The sequence below is a fragment of the Carcharodon carcharias genome, chromosome 19 (assembly GCF_017639515.1).
Source record: "Carcharodon carcharias isolate sCarCar2 chromosome 19, sCarCar2.pri, whole genome shotgun sequence".
Lineage (NCBI taxonomy): Eukaryota > Metazoa > Chordata > Chondrichthyes > Lamniformes > Lamnidae > Carcharodon > Carcharodon carcharias.
In genome coordinates this window covers 17893838-17915835 of record NC_054485.1, presented here as the reverse complement: position 1 = coordinate 17915835, position 21998 = coordinate 17893838, and the positions used below count along the sequence as shown (strand labels likewise).

At 49.9% G+C, this 21998-nt stretch overlaps 1 protein-coding gene across 2 annotated transcripts in view; it reads right to left on the bottom strand.

The window, feature by feature from the left end:
- Positions 1 to 20539, bottom strand: part of ak2 (adenylate kinase 2) — a 32769-nt gene extending 12230 nt beyond the window's left edge. The window contains exons 1-5 of one of the 2 annotated variants that reach the window (XM_041212694.1): positions 20342 to 20539; positions 9669 to 9794; positions 5897 to 6007; positions 3251 to 3345; positions 1191 to 1263 (exon numbers count right to left, since the gene is read on the bottom strand). In XM_041212694.1, the coding sequence (XP_041068628.1) occupies positions 1191 to 1263; positions 3251 to 3345; positions 5897 to 6007; positions 9669 to 9794; positions 20342 to 20440 (504 nt within the window). In that variant the 5' untranslated portion in view covers positions 20441 to 20539. The remainder of the gene's footprint in view (positions 1 to 1190; positions 1264 to 3250; positions 3346 to 5896; positions 6008 to 9668; positions 9795 to 20341) is intronic. The other variant, XM_041212695.1, reaches the window with a different exon arrangement.
- Between the last annotated feature and the right edge of the window lie 1459 nt (positions 20540 to 21998).

The window sequence follows — 21998 nt, the reverse complement described above, 5'->3', positions numbered from 1 at the left end:
GTGGAGGCCAGGTCATTGAATGTATTTAAGACCGAGATAGATAGGTTCTTGATTGGTAAGGGGATCAAAAGTTACGGGGAAAAGGCAGGAGAATGGAGTTGAGAAACTTATCAGCCATGATTGAATGGCGGAGCAGACTCGATGAGCCGAATGGCCTAATTTCTGCTCCTATGTCTTATGGTCTTAATAGAAGAAAACAAATCTTCCAATCAGACCATGAATATTGGGCTATAAACGAAAAATCATGTTTAGTAACCAAATCAGTACAGCAGATTGAATTTGATTACAGACTTTTAAGTTGTATCACCGCAGGTACAAAAATAACAAGGTACAATACTTAAGTCAATTTTCAATACTGAACTTGGAGCATCATAAGTTATATATATATATATATATATATATATGCAAGATTTATTTAAACACCAAGTACCCTCCATGAACTGTTCTGGAAGATGTTTCGAAACAAAGGGGGTTAATTATCTATATTCACATTTGCAATATTTTGCACGGAGGTTGCTGGTCTGTGATATTTAGATTTAGTCGTGTTTATTGCCAGGGAAAAGAAAAAAAGAGGAACAGGAAACTCCCTCTAATCTCTTAGGTAAAAGTTGTAATGATAGGCATACATTGTGGTTGTGGTGTTGCTAGTAAAGGATTTTAAAAGAGTTATGAATATGTGCTTTAAGGCTATTTTGTTTAGTATGGAGTGGGAAGTGCCATTCTACCCACTTGAACACTTTGTCATATCTCTGGGAGGTCCTCAATGCGAAGGAATTTGAGTTGTTGAAGCGGTACACCATAATGAATACACAATTGCACAAAGCCCAATTTAAATTTGATAAATATATACTTAAGAACCACATGCATGAAATACCTGAAACAAGCAGGAATTTATTTGTTAATTGCAAGTAAGTCAGAAGCCAACTGAGATAACTACACCACTAATGCTTGACGAAAATTTATTTTCCTTTATTTGAACATGCTTGGTTTTAAGACATGCTGAGTTTGTAGACTGTGAAAACTGTCTTTTGGGAGGAATGCTGTAATCTTGTTTCTACACCAATAAGATGTGAATGCAAAGTTTGAGTTTTGGGGAATATTTGAATACATAATTTGGAATTATTCTTGTTGCATAATTTACACTGAGTAATACCAAAGTAAAACTAATCATGATAATTCCTGATACATACATCATCTTTCATTGGCGTCTTGGGCGGGTTGTACAATTCATGGTAACTGCGTCCACTTGCCTGGTGAATCAGCCTGTGAAACAAAAGAAATGGTTGCAATAGCATTTTCCTCATAAAACTCAATGCAGTCAGCATCTGGTCTTTTAAAAAAAATGACGCTTTTGACTGGCGAGCAAATGGGCCACCTCGAAGTGTCAGGAAACATTAAGTAAGCCGAGAGTGTCGATACTATCAAGTTCCAAATATGAAACAGGGATCTTTACACTGGGCCTGAACTTCTGCAGTGGCAATCTGAGTTAGATTGCTACTCTGCTCCTATTTGCTTACCTTTAAATTTTTTCAGTCCTGTCTCACCCAATCTTGCAAGTCAGGCTGGACAAGAACTGTGTGGGGCTGTGCACTCCTGAGGCCTTCAGTTGAGCATTGCTCAATCGGAGGGAAGGAGTCCATGTCCCCTCTTTTACAGCACTTGTTGCCGTAAAACAGATAAGTTTAAAGGTCTAAAAACAAAAAAAACTGCGGATGCTGGAAATCCAAAACAAAAACAGAATTACCTGGAAAAACTCAGCAGGTCTGGCAGCATCGGCGGAGAAGAAAAGAGTTGACGTTTCGAGTCCTCATGACCCTTCGACAGAACTTGAGTTCGAGTCCAAGAAAGAGTTGAAATATAAGCTGGTTTAAGGTGTGTCGGGGGGGGCGGGGGGAGAGAGAGAGAGAGAGAGACAAGTGGAGGGGGGTGGTGTGGTTGTAGGTTTGTCCCTACAACCACACCACCCCCCTCCACTTCTCTCTCTCTCTCTCTCCGCCCCCCCCCCCCTCCCAACACACCTTAAACCAGCTTATATTTCAACTCTTTCTTGGACTCGAACTCAAGTTCTGTCGAAGGGTCATGAGGACTAGAAACGTCAACTCTTTTCTTCTCCAAATTTAAAGGTCTAGCCAGGTTTAAAAGGTCTTCGACAAGCCAGGGAGGAGAAGTAAGCGGGTAGGATTTTTGGTGGCTGGAGAACAGGGGAGGGGGCGGTCGAGTGGGACCTTGGCCGGGGGAGGGGGTTGGGGTGGGAGAGCTTTCCTATGAGAGGGCTTGGTGTGGGTCGGTACAGTAATTACCCAGAAGTTAGAAGTGGTTTTAATTCTAACTTTTTTTGAAATTACACAGTCGGACCAATCCGAAGTTCACGATTTAAACTGCATTTACACATGGTTCCCAGTACAGAACAATTGCACATGGGAAGCTTACACTGAATAAGGTAGGCCAAAGTCTCTTATTCCAGTTCAAAGCCATTGGAAATAGCCACATAGTCATTAGATGTTCTTAATATGAATTGTTAGATAAAGAACAGCTCCTTTAAGAACCCAAAGCATTTTTTGTGTAACACACCCCCAACAATTTAGTGGACAAACATAATGCTTAGTATGAACTGAGTCAAAATAAGCTATTTCTTACATAGATGTAAATGATAACTTGTTGTAAGTATGATATTTTACAAGATTCCAGATGGCAAAAATACCTCTTTAAATAGCCTTATTTTTTTCGTTTTAAGGCAGCAACTAACACTCTGATACAGAGGCCAACACTGTGCATGTGCAGGAAATGCTCCCCTCAATGTTGCGGCACAAATAAACACAGCTTATAACTAAACAGTAATTGGGTAGTATCCACTCACCTAATTACTACAGAGAATTATTTATGCAGTTTTTACACATAATCTAACACTGCTCGAATATTTGTAGTCAGTTTCTACTCAAAGAGCGAAGCAATAAGCAATACACTCAACTCAGCTCCCCAATAAATATTACTTGTGATGTGGTAATGAACTAATGGAGACTAGGTGGTCTCAGAGTTGTTCCTTAGGCTGATTTTCCCAATGAGGAACTACAATTGGCTTTTTGCATCAAGCTAAAAATAGGGTAAAGTTAAAAGAAAAATCTGACCCAGGCAAAACACTACTTGCTGAATTAGTTAAGTATTTGTGAAGATTCAACTATCATTAAAATCTTAGCAGACCTAGCAAAATAGATTGTGTAAAATACCTGTCAAGAAAAAATATATTTGTTACCTGCCATAGATCCTGGTTATCAATAAGTTATCATCGATCTTAAACTCTAGCACAGAGTCGAGCTTCTCGGATCGCTTTTCCAATTGTTTTTCAAACTGTAAACAAGAGCAAAATTGATTCAGACAAGGCGAGGGTTAAGTATGCATGTCAGCGTCATCTACATACACTCAAGTATCTCAAGCTTAAAAGAAAATATGTTCCAAAAGGGGCTTCAAAAGCTTGACAATGTATAAATACTGCTTAAAGCCTTTTAACTAGCACCCACCCGCTGGCTACCGATCCACTCCCAGGTCTTGATCTGAATGAACTAACACGAGCTACATCCACAACGGTAGCCCTGGAACGATACATCAACTTCCTCCCCAACTTCCACTCATTTTCCCCTCACTGTAGGGAACTATCTGGCATCCATTCAAACAAGAAAAGTGACTGACGTTTATACAATTCTGGTAAAAATTGGGACAATCATTATGACAAATGTAACCAATGCAGCTTGTGTACATGAAAAGCCATAACAGGTAAATATGGCTCTGTATTAGGATACAACCCAACAAACTGGTTAATTCTAAATTAACCAGTAAACTAACATGCACTCTGTCACCTTAGTTGCAATAAACTTGTTCTGATAGTTAGTACTGATTTTCTGCCACAAGACAACCCAATGTAAAGTATGCCCCACCATATAAAATTATACAGAATGGACTCTGCACAAACCTTTCATAACCTGCTATATAGCACCATCAGTGCAGAAAAAATGTCCAAAAGCATTTCAGAGATTTAATGAAAGCAAAATAACCAAATGAGGAGATTTCAGGAGGGGTAACCAAAGCCTACGTTGAATGTGGTTTTTCAGGAAGATCTTAAAGGAAGATAGGGAGCTGAAATGGCAGGGGATTTTAAGATGCGAATTCCAGAATGTGATGCCTAGATGGCTAAAGGCATGGTAGTTAATAGTGAGGCAAAGAGATGGGAACAACACACAAGAGGCAAGGAGAGCTTGGGAATAGTCAAGTCTGGAGATGACCAAAATATGGACGAGGGCTTCACTGGCAGATAAGGTGCGGTAAGAGAAGAGGCAGGTGAAGTTACAGTGGAGGAAATAAGCAGTTTTTGTGACGAAAGGTGTATGGATTTGGAAATTCAAATGTGGGATTGAACAGGATGATGAGGCTGTGAACAGTTTGATTCAACATTGATACCTGAACCAGTCTGATTTTTCCACCATGTTTTCCCAATAAGCATCTCCATTGTCAACCTATTTTATTCATTAATTTTAAAATGTAATGTTTATCACTGACTGGTCTAATACTTTAAGGGGAGTAGACTTTATTTCCTTAATCTCTCTTTCCTAAATAATACAAAATCTAGAGTCACGTATGTTCCCGTTAAATCCTGTATGCAGAATGATAATCAACTGACACAATATTCATTGTAAGTTAATATGCTTTGTAAGTTGTCAAACACCTTCTTGGATTTATAATCTAGGAATCAGTTATAGACCAGTATTTTAATAACCATTACCAAAACATCTGAAAATGATTTCAACTTACATTTTGCACTTTTTCTTACTGTACTTAATATAATCTTCATTTAGTACTTTTACATTTCTCCACATAATTCATAGATGAAATTCAGCAGTTAAAGATTTTCCAAATGTTGAATGTTTTTCCCACAATATGTTATCTGCAACCTTCAATTTTAATACCAGCACAAGATCACATTTGTAAACGTCAGGTGCAAAGGTACAATATCAAGATTACGGTGGACTGGCTTTTTTTTAAGTTATCACAGTCCAATTAGAGCTAGATTTTATCTCTACATTATGTTTTCTAGTATAGCTTGGAGGTCTTGTGGCACAGCAGGTAGCATCCCTGCCTCTGAGCCAGGAGTTCCAGGTTCATATTCCACTCCAGGACTTGATGGCCAAGGGAAAGTGTGTTCATAACACAGCCGAACAGATTGAATGTCAACTTAAAACTCCTTCCAACATACGCCAATGGCAGGCAGTAAAAGCTGGAAAGATTCTTGGTCAGCCATGTGGTGGAAAAAAATTGAAGCCTCTACCATCAATCTATAGCTCGAGGCTATAACATGCATGTAAATCTACGTTGCCATAGCAACTCAGGCTCCATGGCAGGGTAATATGATTCCCATTCCAGTTGGGTGGATATGGGTCTCCTTGACCTACGCATGGTGGAGGTTGTGGGGTGGACCTGCCTTTGGGCAGCTAACTCAAGAAGCAGAAGTAGCATATAGCCGATTGAAAATAAACTTCTCCCCAAAAGTTTTACATTAAGCTCTAAGTTCTTGTAAAAGGTAGCTGAAAATCCAGTCAACACTGACCAACTCAATTCATCTTACTCCAAAGAATTACACAAATATATAAAGTAATTGCTTTCACTTTCATTAAACTCTCAAACTCTCTCAATTACTTACTTTATAATATACTCCATCATCTTTCCTACTACTTGTTTTTGGAACTAAAGCCATGCTAAGATCATAACCACAAACTAATTCCCTCCATATTACTTATATAACAGTCAAGTCAATTTAAATATAGCTGGATATCAGTATTGAAGTGTTTTGGACCATGCTACTAAGGCCACTTTCCAGTCTGCCATACAATTCCAGTAAAGTTTAACCTACAATCTGTGCCTGATTCACAGTGCGTGGAAATCCATCCAACAGAAATCCATTTCGGCAGGCCGGGGTGTCCAAGTTTTTATCAATCAATTCAACCACCATCTCATCGCTGACCTAGATAAATAACCAAAAAATTATTACAAGAGGAAAACATACACGAAATCAGCTCCAGGGCTCTCCAGCTCCTAACCTCGAACATTCTACTAGCATTAAAGAATGTCTGAACTCTGAAAAAAGAACTTGCAGACATGGTTCCCACAAGTTCCCAAACATCAGGAAAGAAATGTATGAAGTGCACACACTGATATCTCCCCTATCTAGAGGGGTGGAGGAAAATGTATATGGGAGGGAGACATAAAATTAAGACTTTGAACTTTTTAAAAATATACCTTCCAGTTATTAACTCTAGCTCAGTTGCATGGCTCAATTTTGAAAATGGTATACAGGACTGGAAAGAAGTTAGTGACAATTGAATTGAAAGATTTCTTAATAAATAAACACAAGCCTTGCATCACTAAGGCAGCATTCTTTCAGGTCCTATCTTATGTAACATTGCATAAAAGGGTAACAGGTATGTCAGGACAACAGGTACTTAGAAGGCTAGCTGCATCTAGTGACAATCAGGCAGATGAAGCACACTTTTAAGCCTGTTTCTGTAAATTGTATTTTTTCACCTGGAACAGGATATAGCTCAAGGGATGCCACTCTGCATCAAGCATGGCTGACCAGGAGTCTCTCCCACTTGTAATCCCGACCATTGGAAGGATTTGCAAGTTAGTCATCAATCTGTTGGGTCACGTTATGAATGCGCCTTCCATGGCCGTCAAGTCCTAGAATGGCACTTGAACCCAGAGCTTCTGGTTCAGAGGCAGGGACATTACCCACTGTGCCACCAGACCTCCCCAACAATGCAGGATACAAATAAAATTAATACCATTGATGAATCTTGCTGACCACAGAAAAGTAGGCTTTTGGCAAACAGTCAGGAGGACTGGAAAAGACTTTGGGAAGCGGAATGGATGAACAGATGGTGGGAGATAGAATTAGTTTGATTAAGTGGGTGAGAGCAAAACAAAACATTTTGGGAGAAACTAATTATGAGAGTACTGTTTATATTTGGGGAGACAGTGGCATTCTGGTAATGTCACTGAAGTATTAATCCAGAGACCCAGGCTAACACCCTGAGGGCATAGGCTTGAATCCCACGGAATTCCCTGCGGAATTTGAATTCAAATAATTAATAAATTAAATTGATTAATAAAAAAGTCTGGCATTGAAAGCTAGTCTCAGTAATAGTGCCATGAAATGAGCATCAATTGTCTAAAAATCCATCTGCCATCTTTACCCAATCTGATCCACATGTGACTCCAGACCCACAGCAATGTGATTGACTTTTATCTATCCTCTGAAATGGTCTAGCAAGCCACTCAATCAAGGGCAATTAAGGATGTGCAACAAATGCTAACCTTGCCAGCAACACCCACATTTAATGGAAAGCTAATGAAAGGTTCTGGATGAACAGAGGCATGAGATGCATAATTTACTGAATATGCAATTGCAGGTAGATAAGGTCATAAAAAGACCAATAAGAATTTGGAGTTTTGCAAATAAAGGTAGTATACAAGAGTAATGGTGAATTTATACAAACCATTGGTCAGACCACAGACAGAGTGCTTTGAGCAGTTTTGAACATCCCATTTAGAAAAGGAATTAAAGTTATACAAAGCATTCAGCATAGATCCACCCAGATAATGCCAAGAACAAGAAGCTAATTACGAGGAAAGACTGGCAATGTTCAGACTATTTTCACTGGAGCAGGGAAGCCCAAGAGGAGATTTAACCAATTCTTTAAATGCTAGGCATTTTGATAGAGTGAATCTGGAAAGAATATATTGTCTTGTGAAGTTGGTGACAAGGTGTTATTAATTCAGAAACATCATTAAGAGAGGTTAGGAGAATTTTCTTTGCACACAGTTGGTTTTTGGGAGCATGGAATGCTTTGCCACAGGGAGTAATTGAGGCAGCAGCCATTAATTCTATTGAGTGAAAATTGATTAAGTATTTGAAGCAGAGAGGGATACAACACGAGAGAAACCGTGCACATGGGATCAGTTTTGGATGCTGTAGCAAAGTGCTAGCATAGACATAATGCGCCAAAAGGTTTTTCTGTGCTATAAAAATCTAAGTTTTCATAGCAATGATCATTTTTTAGCTCAAAATCCTTTGGCTCTTTTGTTTAAGTTCCATGGGCTGCATTAATTTTTTGAGTGGCTAGTTTGTGACTATAAATTCAGTTATCCAATATCAGAAAAGGAACGTGTTACACTCATTTTTTGCAGCCCATTTAAAACATAATGCAAAGCTGTACTAAAAAAGCAAGTTTACACTGAGTAGCTGAGAAAAAATATGAATAAATAGGTAGGTTTGAGATTCAACTGTCATTCTATACTAAATGCACTGATCTCTTTCAGGGTGCAAGAGGTGTTAAAACATTCCTCAGTACTTTTACATTGGGACGGACGACAGGGGTGTGGGGGTGAGGTGGGGGTGGAAACAGCGAGGGCTCCTGATCACTATCCAGCTGTCTTTGTTGGAAATGCACATTTTGACATTGGGCAACATCAGAATCAGCCTCAATTGTGATGTCTAATAATTTGTCAAAATCCACTGTTAAAACTCACACATGTATAATAGTCATTTCAATACAGTACTGAAGGGCAACCGTGTCCATGCAACAAATTGCCAAACTTTCAAGAGGAAGGAAAGGCAAAAATTAGCCAAGAAAAACTAACAAGCAAATAAACAGTGAATATCCTATCCGCAAGTCAAAATATACTGAGCATTATCATACAAGCCAGTTTCACAAACAAATATATTACATATATACACACAAATATAGAACATCTTAAATAGAAAGAGAGCGTTGAATAAGGTTCCCCATCAAACTAGCTTCTCTTAAGGAACTGATTCACATTGTAATATAACGCTCTGGCTGGCTGCCTCTCTTTTGTGGCTTTATCTACACCGGGGCAGCCCTGGAAGAGCACAGGGGTCTGCTGGTATGTGCAAGATCTTCCACTGGCAGGACTGCAGCAGGCACTGGTAGGACTGCAGCGAGTAGTGGATACAGGGAATAACATTTAATTTGATCAGTTTCCTTTATCTCATGATATGGGATTTGTTAGTTTTGTCCCTCCAAAAAAAAAAGGATACTTTCGTTAGATTTTTTGGGGAATTGATGAAGTGGAGCAACCCCATGTCTCCTTACAGATTAACAGGAAAGGGAAGCTATGATCTAATCCCTTGAGTGACAGCCACCCTTCGGTAACACACTTCAGGGACTATTCTCTATGCATAACCAAAATGTACAAACAGTTTTAGTGTAGAGTGCATCACATGAGCCCACACCAGTCCTGACCAAATACTTGCACTTTCTAGTAATAATCACTACCTATTGTGGCAACTTTTTTCTTCCTTTGTCCGGAGATGCTTCTGTCATTGCATCTCCATTGCTCAGCTCCCTCCTTGGTTAAATCAGCTAATTCAGTAAAAGAAAGATCAAAGAAATTATATTACTGGTCTTCATTAATCAGTTTTTACATTGAACAATGTCTTTACCACTCTGATACCAGGAAAGCATTTATCTAATAAGGTTTGTATAGCATTTTTCAGTTCAAGCATTGTTGACAATCAGAAACGAATTTTTAGACACACAATAAAAGCAATATCATTTCAGTACTGATAAAAAAGGACAAATTTATTATACTCCACTTACCAATTTTCCTGTGTCCATTGTTTCCTTTAACTTCTGACCCAATTCTGATCCTGTTGCTACCATGGCTCGTAGCATGTCACCTGTCGCTAAGTGACAGACATCGTAGTGGTCAGCAAGTCTATGAGCCTAAAACAAGAATGGAAAACAATTAAGCTGGAAAAGGATGAGTGTTTCAGCAGCAAATGGGATGAGGCTGGGGTGAAGACGGGCAATAGTGCGGAAGTGGAACCATTTGTGACCCTTGATAAGGGCTATTTCAGTGCTGTGGCAGGGTTGAAACCTGATTGGTGAGCTTCAAATATGGAGTGGCGGGTATGGTGGACATAGATTTGAGACATGACAGCATGTACAAGGAATGTGAAGGGAATGGAGATTGGAGATTGAGTGGTAATTTCAGGGGTGGCAATTTTAAGGATGGATTATTTTCTTTCAAAGAGGGGGTGATGACCACAAATTTGAAGGAGATGGTCAGTACCAGAGGAGTGAATATCAGCTAACATGAGAGCCAGGAATGCCAGGAATGAAAGGTGGGCAGTCAACAGTGGGGGGGGGAGGGGGTGGGGCAGGACCGAGAAGCAGGGCAGGACAACATGGAATTGAACAAGTATGTGAAAAATATAAATTAAAATATGACAGGAAGAAAAGATAAGTCTACAATTAGAGTAGATAGCCCCAAATGAAAAGATAGCAGTGCCATACTGGGCTAGTTGGCCTCTTAACTTGCCATAATTTCTATGAAATAGAACAAACTTTCTCTGCTCTTCCATGCTGATACTGAGAACTGCTTTTATGTAAATAAATCCTCATGAAATAATAGTGAATTATTATCCACAATTGCAATAATGACCACCAGGACAACATTAGACATTAAGATATTGTGCACTTTTCAACTTAATTCTCACTCCAAGCTTTTATTGAGTCAAAACATTCATAATTTATTTGATCAAGAAAACAAAAGACTTGCATTTAGATAGCACCCTTCACAAACTCTGACATTTCAAAGTGATTTATACAGCCAATTGAGAACACTTTTTAAAAATGTAGTCACTGTTGTAGGAAACTACGTAAACGCAGGTTGTTTTCTTTCATTAGTTTTCTTAGGCAGCCCCAATCTTAGAGATTACAGAGGGAGTCTGTTTGTATCCTACAGGGGCTCCAATGGGAATCTATGGGCTGAATTTTATCTCTGAGGACAGGCTAGGAGGCGGGAAGGCTGGCAAAATGGCATAGGAAGTTAGTGACTGGCATGCCCAATGTCTTCCTGCTGCCCTGCTGTTTTGCCAGCAGCAGGAAGATGGCAGGTTGCTCATCCATCTGGAAATCAATTCAGTGACTTAAGTGGCCAATTAAGGCTCTCTTCCCACCTCCATTAGCATTTTACCATTGGCTGGGAGGTCTGACACCATGTGGGGAAATCACCTGGTGGGTGAGCGGTGGGCTCGGGCAGAGAGGGGTTCCTCCTTGGGCACACGTTGGCTTACAGAAGCACACCGCAGCAACGGCATCACCTGTGCTCAGAGATACTGCTTCCCCCAGCAGTGGTGCTGCTGAGATTACTGGCCCTCTGATTGGACCGGCAGCTCTTGGGGACAAGTTGCCGTCCTTAATAGGGTGGCAGTCCCAGCAATGCGGCCGAAGGTCCCACCATCCGCTGAAGTGGCATCGTCCCCCGCTTTCATCCCCAGTGGCAGGTCTTCTGCCACCTCTGTAAAATTTTGGCCTATGTTTTGAGTCAGTTTGGTGTGATTTGGAAACATACACCCTCAGAAAAATCTGCCAAAATTATCCCAAAAAGTATACTTCCCCAAGAGTATCAATGCCTCAAGTATTTTTGAATAGAAAGAAAAATAGATATTTTGTATAGAAAGCACCATCCCCTACTTCCCCTTCTACTTTAAGGAAAACTGATGTGAGAAATGTGGAAATGGGAGGAGATACAAGTTCCGGTGCATAGCCAGCCAAGCTATAGGAAGATTTGGTAATTGAGGTGTGGTTGTTGAAGAAGCAACTAATTTTCCACAGTAACAATCCTTATGCCTACACTAAAAGTAACCTCCACCCACCAACCCCACTCCCACCTCTCCAACCCCACCCCCTCCCTACTCCCCTCTACACCCCCCCACCACTCCCCTATCCCTCTACACCCCTCCCTATCCCTCTACCCACCCACCCCTCTACATTCCCCTCTACCCGCCTCCCCTCCCTCTACCCCCCCACCCCACCCCTCTACACACCAATCCCCCTACCCCTCTACATTCCCCTACCCCCACCACCCTACACTCCCCTTACCCCTCTACACGCCCCTAGCCCCTACCCCTCCACATCCCCCTACCCCCCCCCCACATCCCCCTACCCCCCCCCCACATCCCCCTACCACCCCCCCACATCCCCCTACCTCCCCCCACATCCCTTCCCCCCACATCTCCCTACCTCCCCCCCCACATCCCTTCCCCCCACTTCCCCCTGCCTCCCCCCACATCCCCCTGCCTCCCCACCACATCCCTACCTACCCCCCACATTTACCCTACCTCCCCTGCCACTTCCCCTACCTCCCCCCGCCACATCCCCCTACCTCCCCCCCCCACATCCCCCCACCTCACCCCCCACATTTGCCAACACCCCCCCCCCCATTTCCTCTACACCCCCACATTTCCCCGACACTCCCCCACCCCACATTTCCCCGACACCCCCCCACCCCACATTTCCCCGACACCCCCCCATCCCCTACACCCTACAACCCCCTACATTCCCCTACCCCCCATACAACCCCCTACATTCCCCTACCCCCCTACATTCTCCTATCCCCCCGACATTCCCTTACCCCACTACATTCCCCTACTCCCCCCTACATTCCCTACAGCCCCACCTACAGTCCCCTCCCCCCACATTCCCCTACAGGCCCCTCCCCCCACATTCCCCTACAGGCCCCTCCATTCCCCTCCCACCTACATTCTCGTCCCCCCTACAGTCCCCTCCATTTTCCTCACCCCTACATTCCCCTCCCCCACTACATTCCCCTACAGTCCCCTCCCCCCCTACAGTCCCTTCCCCCCCATACGGTCCACTACAGTCCCCTCCCCCCATACGGTCCCCTACAGACCCCTCCCCCCATACGGTCCACTACAGTCCCCTCCCCCCATACGGTCCACTACAGTCCCCCAACAGACCCCTACACCCCCCCTACATTCCCCTACCGCCCCCATAATTTTCCTACGTTCCCTTACCCCCCTACACTCCCTTACCCCCCCACAATTCCCCCACGTTCCCTTACCCCCCTACATTCCCTTATCCCCCCACAATTCCCCCACGTTCCCTTACCATCCCCTACATTCCCTTACCCCCCTACATTCCCTTATCCCCCCACAATTCCCCCACGTTCCCTTACCATCCCCTACATTCCCTTACTCCCCGACATTCCCCTACAGTCCCCTCCCCCCTACATTCCACTACAGTCCCCTCCCCCACTACAGTCCCCTCCCCCACTACAGTCCCCTACAGTCCGCTCCATTCCCCTCCCCCTACAGTCCCCACCCCTACATATATTCCCCTACCGTCCCCTCCCCCCCCTACAGTCCCCTACCGTCCCCTCCCCCCCCTACAGTCCCCTACCGTCCCCTCCCCCCACTACAGTCCCCTACCATCCCCTCCCCCCGTTACAGTCCCCGACAGTCCGGTCTCCCTACAGTCCCCGACAGTCCCCTCCCCCCCTACATTCCCCTTCCCCCTACATTCCCCTTCCCCCTACAATCCCCTACAGTCCCCTCCCCTCCATACAGTCCCCTCTCCTCCATACAGTCCCCTCTCCTCCATACAGTCCCCTCCCCCCAATACAGTCCCCTCCCCCCCAATACAGTCCCCCCCATACCCCTAATACAGTCCCCCCCATACCCCTCCCCCCTCCATTCCCCATGTCACCTCCTTCATTACCCTCCCACCCTACAGTCGCCTCCCCCCCTACAATCCCCTACACCCCTCCTACATTTCCCTACACCCCCCCCCCTACATTCCCCTACACCCCCCCCTACATTCCCCTACACCCCTCCTCCTACACCCCTTCCCCCATACAGTCCCCTACAGTCCGCTCCCCCCATACAGTCCCCTACAGTCCGCTCCCCCCCATACAGTCCCCTACAGTCCGCTCCCCCCCATACAGTCCCCTACAGTCCGCTCCCCCCCATACAGTCCCCTACAGTCCGCTCCCCACCATACAGTCCCCTACAGTCCGCTCCCCACCATACAGTCCCCTACAGTCCGCTCCCCCCCATACAGTCCCCTACAGTCCGCTCCCCCCCATACAGTCCCCTACAGTCCGCTCCCCCCCATACAGTCCCCTCCCCCCATACAGTCCCCTACAGTCCGCTCCCCCCCATACAGTCCGCTCCCCCCCATACAGTCCCCTACAGTCCGTTCCCCCCCAACATTCCCCTACAGTCCCCTCCCACCTATATTCCCCTACAATCCCCTCCCACCTATATTCCCCTACAATCCCCTCCTGCCCTACATTCTCCTACAGTCCCCTCCCCCCCACATTCCCCTACACCACCCCCCTAAAATTCCTCCCCCACACACAGCCCCCCCACATTCCCCTCACTACATTCCCCCCCACACACCCCCCCCAACTACATTCTCCCCCACACACCCCCCACTACATTCCCCCCCACACACCCCCCCACTACATTCCCCCCCACACACCCCCCCACTACATTCCCCCCCACACACCCCCCCACTACATTCCCCCCCACACACCCCCCCACTACATTCCCCCCCACACACCCCCCCACTACATTCCCCCCCACACACCCCCCCACTACATTCCCCCCCACACACCCCCCCACTACATTCCCCCCCACACACCCCCCCACTACATTCCCCCCCACACACCCCCCACTACATTCCCCCCCACACACCCCCCACTACATTCCCCCCCACACACCCCCCACTACATTCCCCCCCACACACCCCCCACTACATTCCCCCCCACACACCCCCCACTACATTCCCCCCCACACACCCCCCACTACATTCCCCCCCACACACCCCCCACTACATTCCCCCCCACACACCCCCCACTACATTCCCCCCCACACACCCCCCACTACATTCCCCCCCACTACATTCCCCCCCACACATCCCCCACTACATTCCCCCCCACACACCCCCCACTACATTCCCCCCCACACACCCCCCACTACATTCCCCCCCACACACCCCCCACTACATTCCCCCACACACACCCCCCACTACATTCCCCCACACACACCCCCCACGACATTCCCCCACACACCCCCGCCACGACATTCCCCCACACACCCCCCCCCACGACATTCCCCCACACACCCCCCCCCCACGACATTCCCGCACACACCCCCCCCCACGACATTCCCCCACACACCCCCGCCACGACATTCCCCCACACACCCCCCCCCACGACATTCCCCCACACACCCCCCACACACCCCCCCCCCCACGACATTCCCGCACACACCCCCCCCCACGACATTCCCCCACACACCCCCCCCCACGACATTCCCCCACACACACCCCCCCACTACATTCCCCCACACACCCCCCCCACTACATTCCCCCATACACCCCCCCCACTACATTCTCCCATACACCCTCCCCACTACATTCCCCCTACATTCCCCCATACACCCCCCCCACTACATTCCCCCACACACCCCCCCACTACATTCCCCCACACACCCCCCCCACTACATTCCCCCACACACCCCCCCCACTACATTCCCCCACACACCCCCCCCACTACATTCCCCCCCTACATTCCCCCACACACCCCCCCTACATTCCCCCACACACCCCCCCACTACATTCCCCCACACACCCCCCCACTACATTCCCCCACACACCCCCCCACTACATTCCCCCACACACCCCCCCACTACATTCCCCCACACACCCCCCCACTACATTCCCCCACACACCCCCCACTACATTCCCCCCCACACACCCCCCACTACATTCCCCCCCACACACCCCCCACTACATTCCCCCCCACACACCCCCCACTACATTCCCCCCCACACACCCCCCACTACATTCCCCCCCACACACCCCCCACTACATTCCCCCCCACACACCCCCCACTACATTCCCCCCCACACACCCCCCACTACATTCCCCCCCACACACCCCCCACTACATTCCCCCCACACACCCCCCCACTACATTCCCCCACACTACATTCCCCCCCTACATTCCCCCATACACCCTCCCCACTACATTCCCCCTACATTCCCCCATACACCCCCCCCACTACATTCCCCCACTCCCCCACCACTACATTCCCCCACACAACCCCACGACTACATTCCCCTACACACACCCCCGACTACATTCCCCCACACACACCCCCGACTACATTCCCCCACACACCCCCCCCCACGACATTCCCCCACACACCCCCCCCACACGACATTCCCCCACACACCCCCCCCCCCACGACATTCCCCCACACACACCCCCCACTACATTCCCCCACACACACCCCCCACTACATTCCCCCACACACCCCCCCACTACATTCCCCCACACACCCCCCACTACATTCCCCCCCACACACCCCCCACTACATTCCCCCCCACACACCCCCCACTACATTCCCCCCCACACACCCCCCACACACCCCCCCACTACATTCCCCCCCTACATTCCCCCATACACCCTCCCCACTACATTCCCCCTACATTCCCCCATACACCCCCCCCACTACATTCCCCCTACATTCCCCCATACACCCCCCCCACTACATTCCCCCACTCCCCCACCACTACATTCCCCCACACAACCCCCCGACTACATTCCCCCACACACACCCCCGACTACATTCCCCCACACACCCCCCCGACTACATTCCCCCACACACCCTCCCCCACGACATTCCCCCACACACCCCCCCCACACGACATTCCCCCACACACCCCCCCCACGACATTCCCCCACACACCCCCCCCCACGACATTCCCCCACACACCCCCCCCACTACATTCCCCCACACACCCCCCCCACTACATTCCCCCCCTACATTCCCCCATACACCCTCCCCACTACATTCCCACACACCCCCCCCACTACATTCCCACACACCCCCCCCACTACATTCCCACACACACCCCCTCCACTACATTCCCCCACACTACATTCCCCCCCTACATTCCCCCATACACCCTCCCCACTACATTCCCCCTACATTCCCCCATACACCCCCCCACTACATTCCCACCCCCTACATTCCCCCACACACCCTCCCCTACATTCCCCCACACACCCCCCCGCTACATTCCCCCACACGCCCCCCCCTACATTCCCCCACACGCCCCCCCCACATTCCCCCACACGCCCATCCCCACATTCCCCCACACGCTCCCCCCTACATTCCCCCACACTACATTCCCCCACACTAGATTCCCCCACACTAGATTCCCCCCTACATTCCCCCATACACCCTCCCCACTACATTCCCCCACACTACATTCCCCCACACACCCCCCCACTACATTCCCCCACACACACCCCCCACTACATTCCCCCACACACACCCCCCACTACATTCCCCCACACACACCCCCCACTACATTCCCCCCCTACATTCCCCCACACACCCCCCCACTACATTCCCCCACACACCCCCCCCCACCACATTCCCCCACACACCCCCCCCCACTACATTCCCCCACACCCCCCCCCCCACTGCATTCCCCCACACACCCCCCCCACTGCATTCCCCCCCACACCCCCGACTACATTCCCCCACACTACATTCCCCCACACACCCCCCCCACTACATTCCCCCACACACACCCCCCCACTACATTCCCCCCCACACACCCCCCACTACATTCCCCCCCACACACCCCCCCACTACATTCCCCCACACTACATTCCCCCCCTACATTCCCCCATACACCCTCCCCACTACATTCCCCCTACATTCCCCCATACACCCCCCCCACTACATTCCCCCACTCCCCCACCACTACATTCCCCCACACAACCCCACGACTACATTCCCCTACACACACCCCCGACTACATTCCCCCACACACACCCCCGACTACATTCCCCCACACACCCCCCCCCCACGACATTCCCCCACACACCCCCCCCCACGACATTCCCCCACACACCCCCCCCACACGACATTCCCCCACACACCCCCCCCCCACGACATTCCCCCACACACACCCCCCACTACATTCCCCCACACACACCCCCCACTACATTCCCCCACACACCCCCCCACTACATTCCCCCACACACCCCCCACTACATTCCCCCCCACACACCCCCCACTACATTCCCCCCCACACACCCCCCACTACATTCCCCCCCACACACCCCCCACACACCCCCCCACTACATTCCCCCCCTACATTCCCCCATACACCCTCCCCACTACATTCCCCCTACATTCCCCCATACACCCCCCCCACTACATTCCCCCTACATTCCCCCATACACCCCCCCCACTACATTCCCCCACTCCCCCACCACTACATTCCCCCACACAACCCCCCGACTACATTCCCCCACACACACCCCCGACTACATTCCCCCACACACCCCCCCGACTACATTCCCCCACACACCCTCCCCCACGACATTCCCCCACACACCCCCCCCACACGTCATTCCCCCACACACCCCCCCCACGACATTCCCCCACACACCCCCCCCCACGACATTCCCCCACACACCCCCCCCACTACATTCCCCCACACACACCCCCCACTACATTCCCCCCCTACATTCCCCCATACACCCTCCCCACTACATTCCCACACACCCCCCCCACTACATTCCCACACACCCCCCCCACTACATTCCCCCACACACCCCCTCCACTACATTCCCCCACACTACATTCCCCCCCTACATTCCCCCATACACCCTCCCCACTACATTCCCCCTACATTCCCCCATACACCCCCCCACTACATTCCCACCCCCTACATTCCCCCACACACCCTCCCCTACATTCCCCCACACACCCCCCCGCTACATTCCCCCACACGCCCCCCCCTACATTCCCCCACACGCCCCCCCCACATTCCCCCACACGCCCATCCCCACATTCCCCCACACGCTCCCCCCTACATTCCCCCACACTACATTCCCCCACACTAGATTCCCCCACACTAGATTCCCCCACACTAGATTCCCCCCTACATTCCCCCATACACCCTCCCCACTACATTCCCCCACACTACATTCCCCCACACACACCCCCCACTACATTCCCCCACACACACCCCCCACTACATTCCCCCACACACACCCCCCACTACATTCCCCCACACACACCCCCCACTACATTCCCCCACACACACCCCCCACTACATTCCCCCACACACACCCCCCACTACATTCCCCCACACACACCCCCCACTACATTCCCCCACACACACCCCCCACTACATTCCCCCACACACACCCCCCACTACATTCCCCCACACACACCCCCCACTACATTCCCCCACACACACCCCCCACTACATTCCCCCACACACACCCCCCACTACATTCCCCCACACACACCCCCCACTACAGTCCCCCACACACACCCCCCACTACATTCCCCCACACACACCCCCCACTACATTCCCCCCCTACATTCCCCCACACACCCCCCCACTACATTCCCCCACACACCCCCCCCACCACATTCCCCCACACACCCACCCCACCACATTCCCCCACACACCCCCCCCACTACATTCCCCCACACACCCCCCCCACTACATTCCCCCACACCCCCCCCCCACTGCATTCCCCCACACACCCCCCCCACTGCATTCCCCCCCACACCCCCGACTACATTCCCCCACACTACATTCCCCCACACACCCCCCCCACTACATTCCCCCACACACCCCCCCCACTACATTCCCCCACACACACCCCCCCACTACATTCCCCCACACACCCCCCCCACTACATTCCCCCACACACCCCCCCCACTACATTCCCCCACACACACCCCCCCACTACATTCCCCCACACACCCCCCCCACTACATTCCCCCACACCCCCCCCACTACATTCCCCCACACACCCCCCCCACTACATTCCCCCACACACCCCCCCCACTACATTCCCCCACACACCCCCCCACTACATTCCCCACACACCCCTCCCACTACATTCCCCCACACACCCCCCCCACTACATTCCCCCACACCCCCCCCCCACTACATTCCCCCCCACACACCCCCCCCACTACATTCCCCCCCACACACCCCCCCCACTACATTCCCCCACACACCCCCCCCCCACTACATTCCCCCACACACACCCCCCACTACATTCCCCCACACACCCCCCCCCCCACTACATTCCCCCACACCCCCCCACTACATTCCCCCACACCCCCCCCCCACTACATTCCCCCACACACACCCCCCCCACAACATTCCCCCACACACCCCCCCACTACATTCCCCCACACACCCCCCCCACTACATTCCCCCACACCCCCCCCCACTACATTCCCCCACACACCCCCCCCACTACATTCCCCCACACCCCCCCCACTACATTCCCCCACACCCCCCCCACTACATTCCCCCACACCCCCCCCCCCCCCCACTACATTCCCCCACACACACCCCCTCCCCCCCTCACATTCCTTACTATTTACCCTCCTCACTCACCTGTGTGCCTTTCCCTGCCCCGGGCGGGCCCAGCAGAATGGCCCTGATGCCCTTCCGCACGTGGTTCACCTTGGGCTTCTCGCTGGCTCCGGGACTCATGTTTTACCGCGCGTTAATTCGTCTTTTGAAACCCGACCAAAAAAATTTTTTAAAAAAAAGAGAAAAAAAAAAAACCCCTCCGCCGCTTCCTCTCGTGCTCCCTCCTCGCGGCGACTGGGGGGGGGGGGGGGGCGGGGCCGGGGACGCGCGACGGTTGGGGGGCGGGGGGGGGGGGGGGGCGGGGCCGGGGACGCGCGACGGTTGGTGCCTCGCGCCGTCAATGCCGTCCCCGTTTGGTTCGGCCATGAACAGCAGGAGGAAATTGCGTTCAAAGTCCGCGCCAGCGCACCAAATGTACACGCTACAGATGTCACTTTTGGATAGCCCTTATCGTGAATTGTACACGTAATTTTGAAGGTTCCTTGAGCAGAATGTTAACTCAGTTATCTGGCGAATTCATTAGCGCCCCGGTAAATTATCCCTGCTCAACTTCGGGGTCGTCAACCTTTCTGCCGTTTTCAGGAACTAATCTCCTGGGCACTGCCCCAACAACAACTTGGCAGAAAAGTACCAGTGTCAACAAAGAACATTGGGAGCTCCCCATTTCATTGGTACCCTCTCACTTAAAGGCCGTTTTGAGTTAGCTGGAGACGAGCTCCGCCGCTAAAACCGCCAGGAGCCTGATCAGTCATCCTTGGTACCCTTAGCCAGAGGCACAGGCAAAGACATATGGAGGAAGAAACCAACGGCTTTTTTTTTAAGAAGAATTAGTCCCCTGTTGTTAGGAACATATCTTTTCATTTCTGTTGGACTGTTGTAAAAAAACATCTTTTTATTTCTGTCGAAAGTTCTGTCGAAGGGTCATGAGGACTCGAAACGTCAACTCTTTTCTTCTCCGCCGATGCTGCCAGACCTGCTGAGTCTTTCCAGGTAATTCTGTTTTTGTTTTGGATTTCCAGCATCCGCGGTTTTTTTGTTTTTATCTTTTTATTTTATGTTGGACTGTGGATTAAAATTACAATGGCTGCAGTTTGAAAGACATGTCCACTGGAATAGGATAAGAGATATATCCAATGTTGCGGTCCTGGAACAGAGTGTGCCATGAAAGACGGGATGGTGCCGGAAAGGAGTCCTGGACCAAGGGAGCTGCCTGGCAACAATGTTTTAATTGGCTCCTGACCATGTGACCAGGTTTTGTGTAAGAGCAGTACAGCTGAATGCATCCTAGCCTAAAAGGGAAAAGACCCAAAACCCCTCTCTCCTGTGTGTGTGTAAGATTCCAATAATCCTATAGTAATAGCTAACTGGCTTTTCCCTCCTCATATCTCTATAACCTACTCTCTCTGAAAACAAAAAAACTGCGGATGCTGGAAATCCAAAACAAAAACAGAATTACCTGGAAAAACTCAGCAGGTCTGGCAGCATCGGCGGAGAAGAAAAGAGTTGACGTTTCGAGTCCTCATGACCCTTCGACAGAACTCCACGTCAACGTGCGCCATTTCACACGAGTGGGTCGGGCGCACACCCACATGCCAAGTGAAAAATTCTGCCCTTTGTTGAGATAGAAACATAGAAAATAGAGGAGGTCATTCAGCCCTTCGAGCCTGCTCCGCCGTTC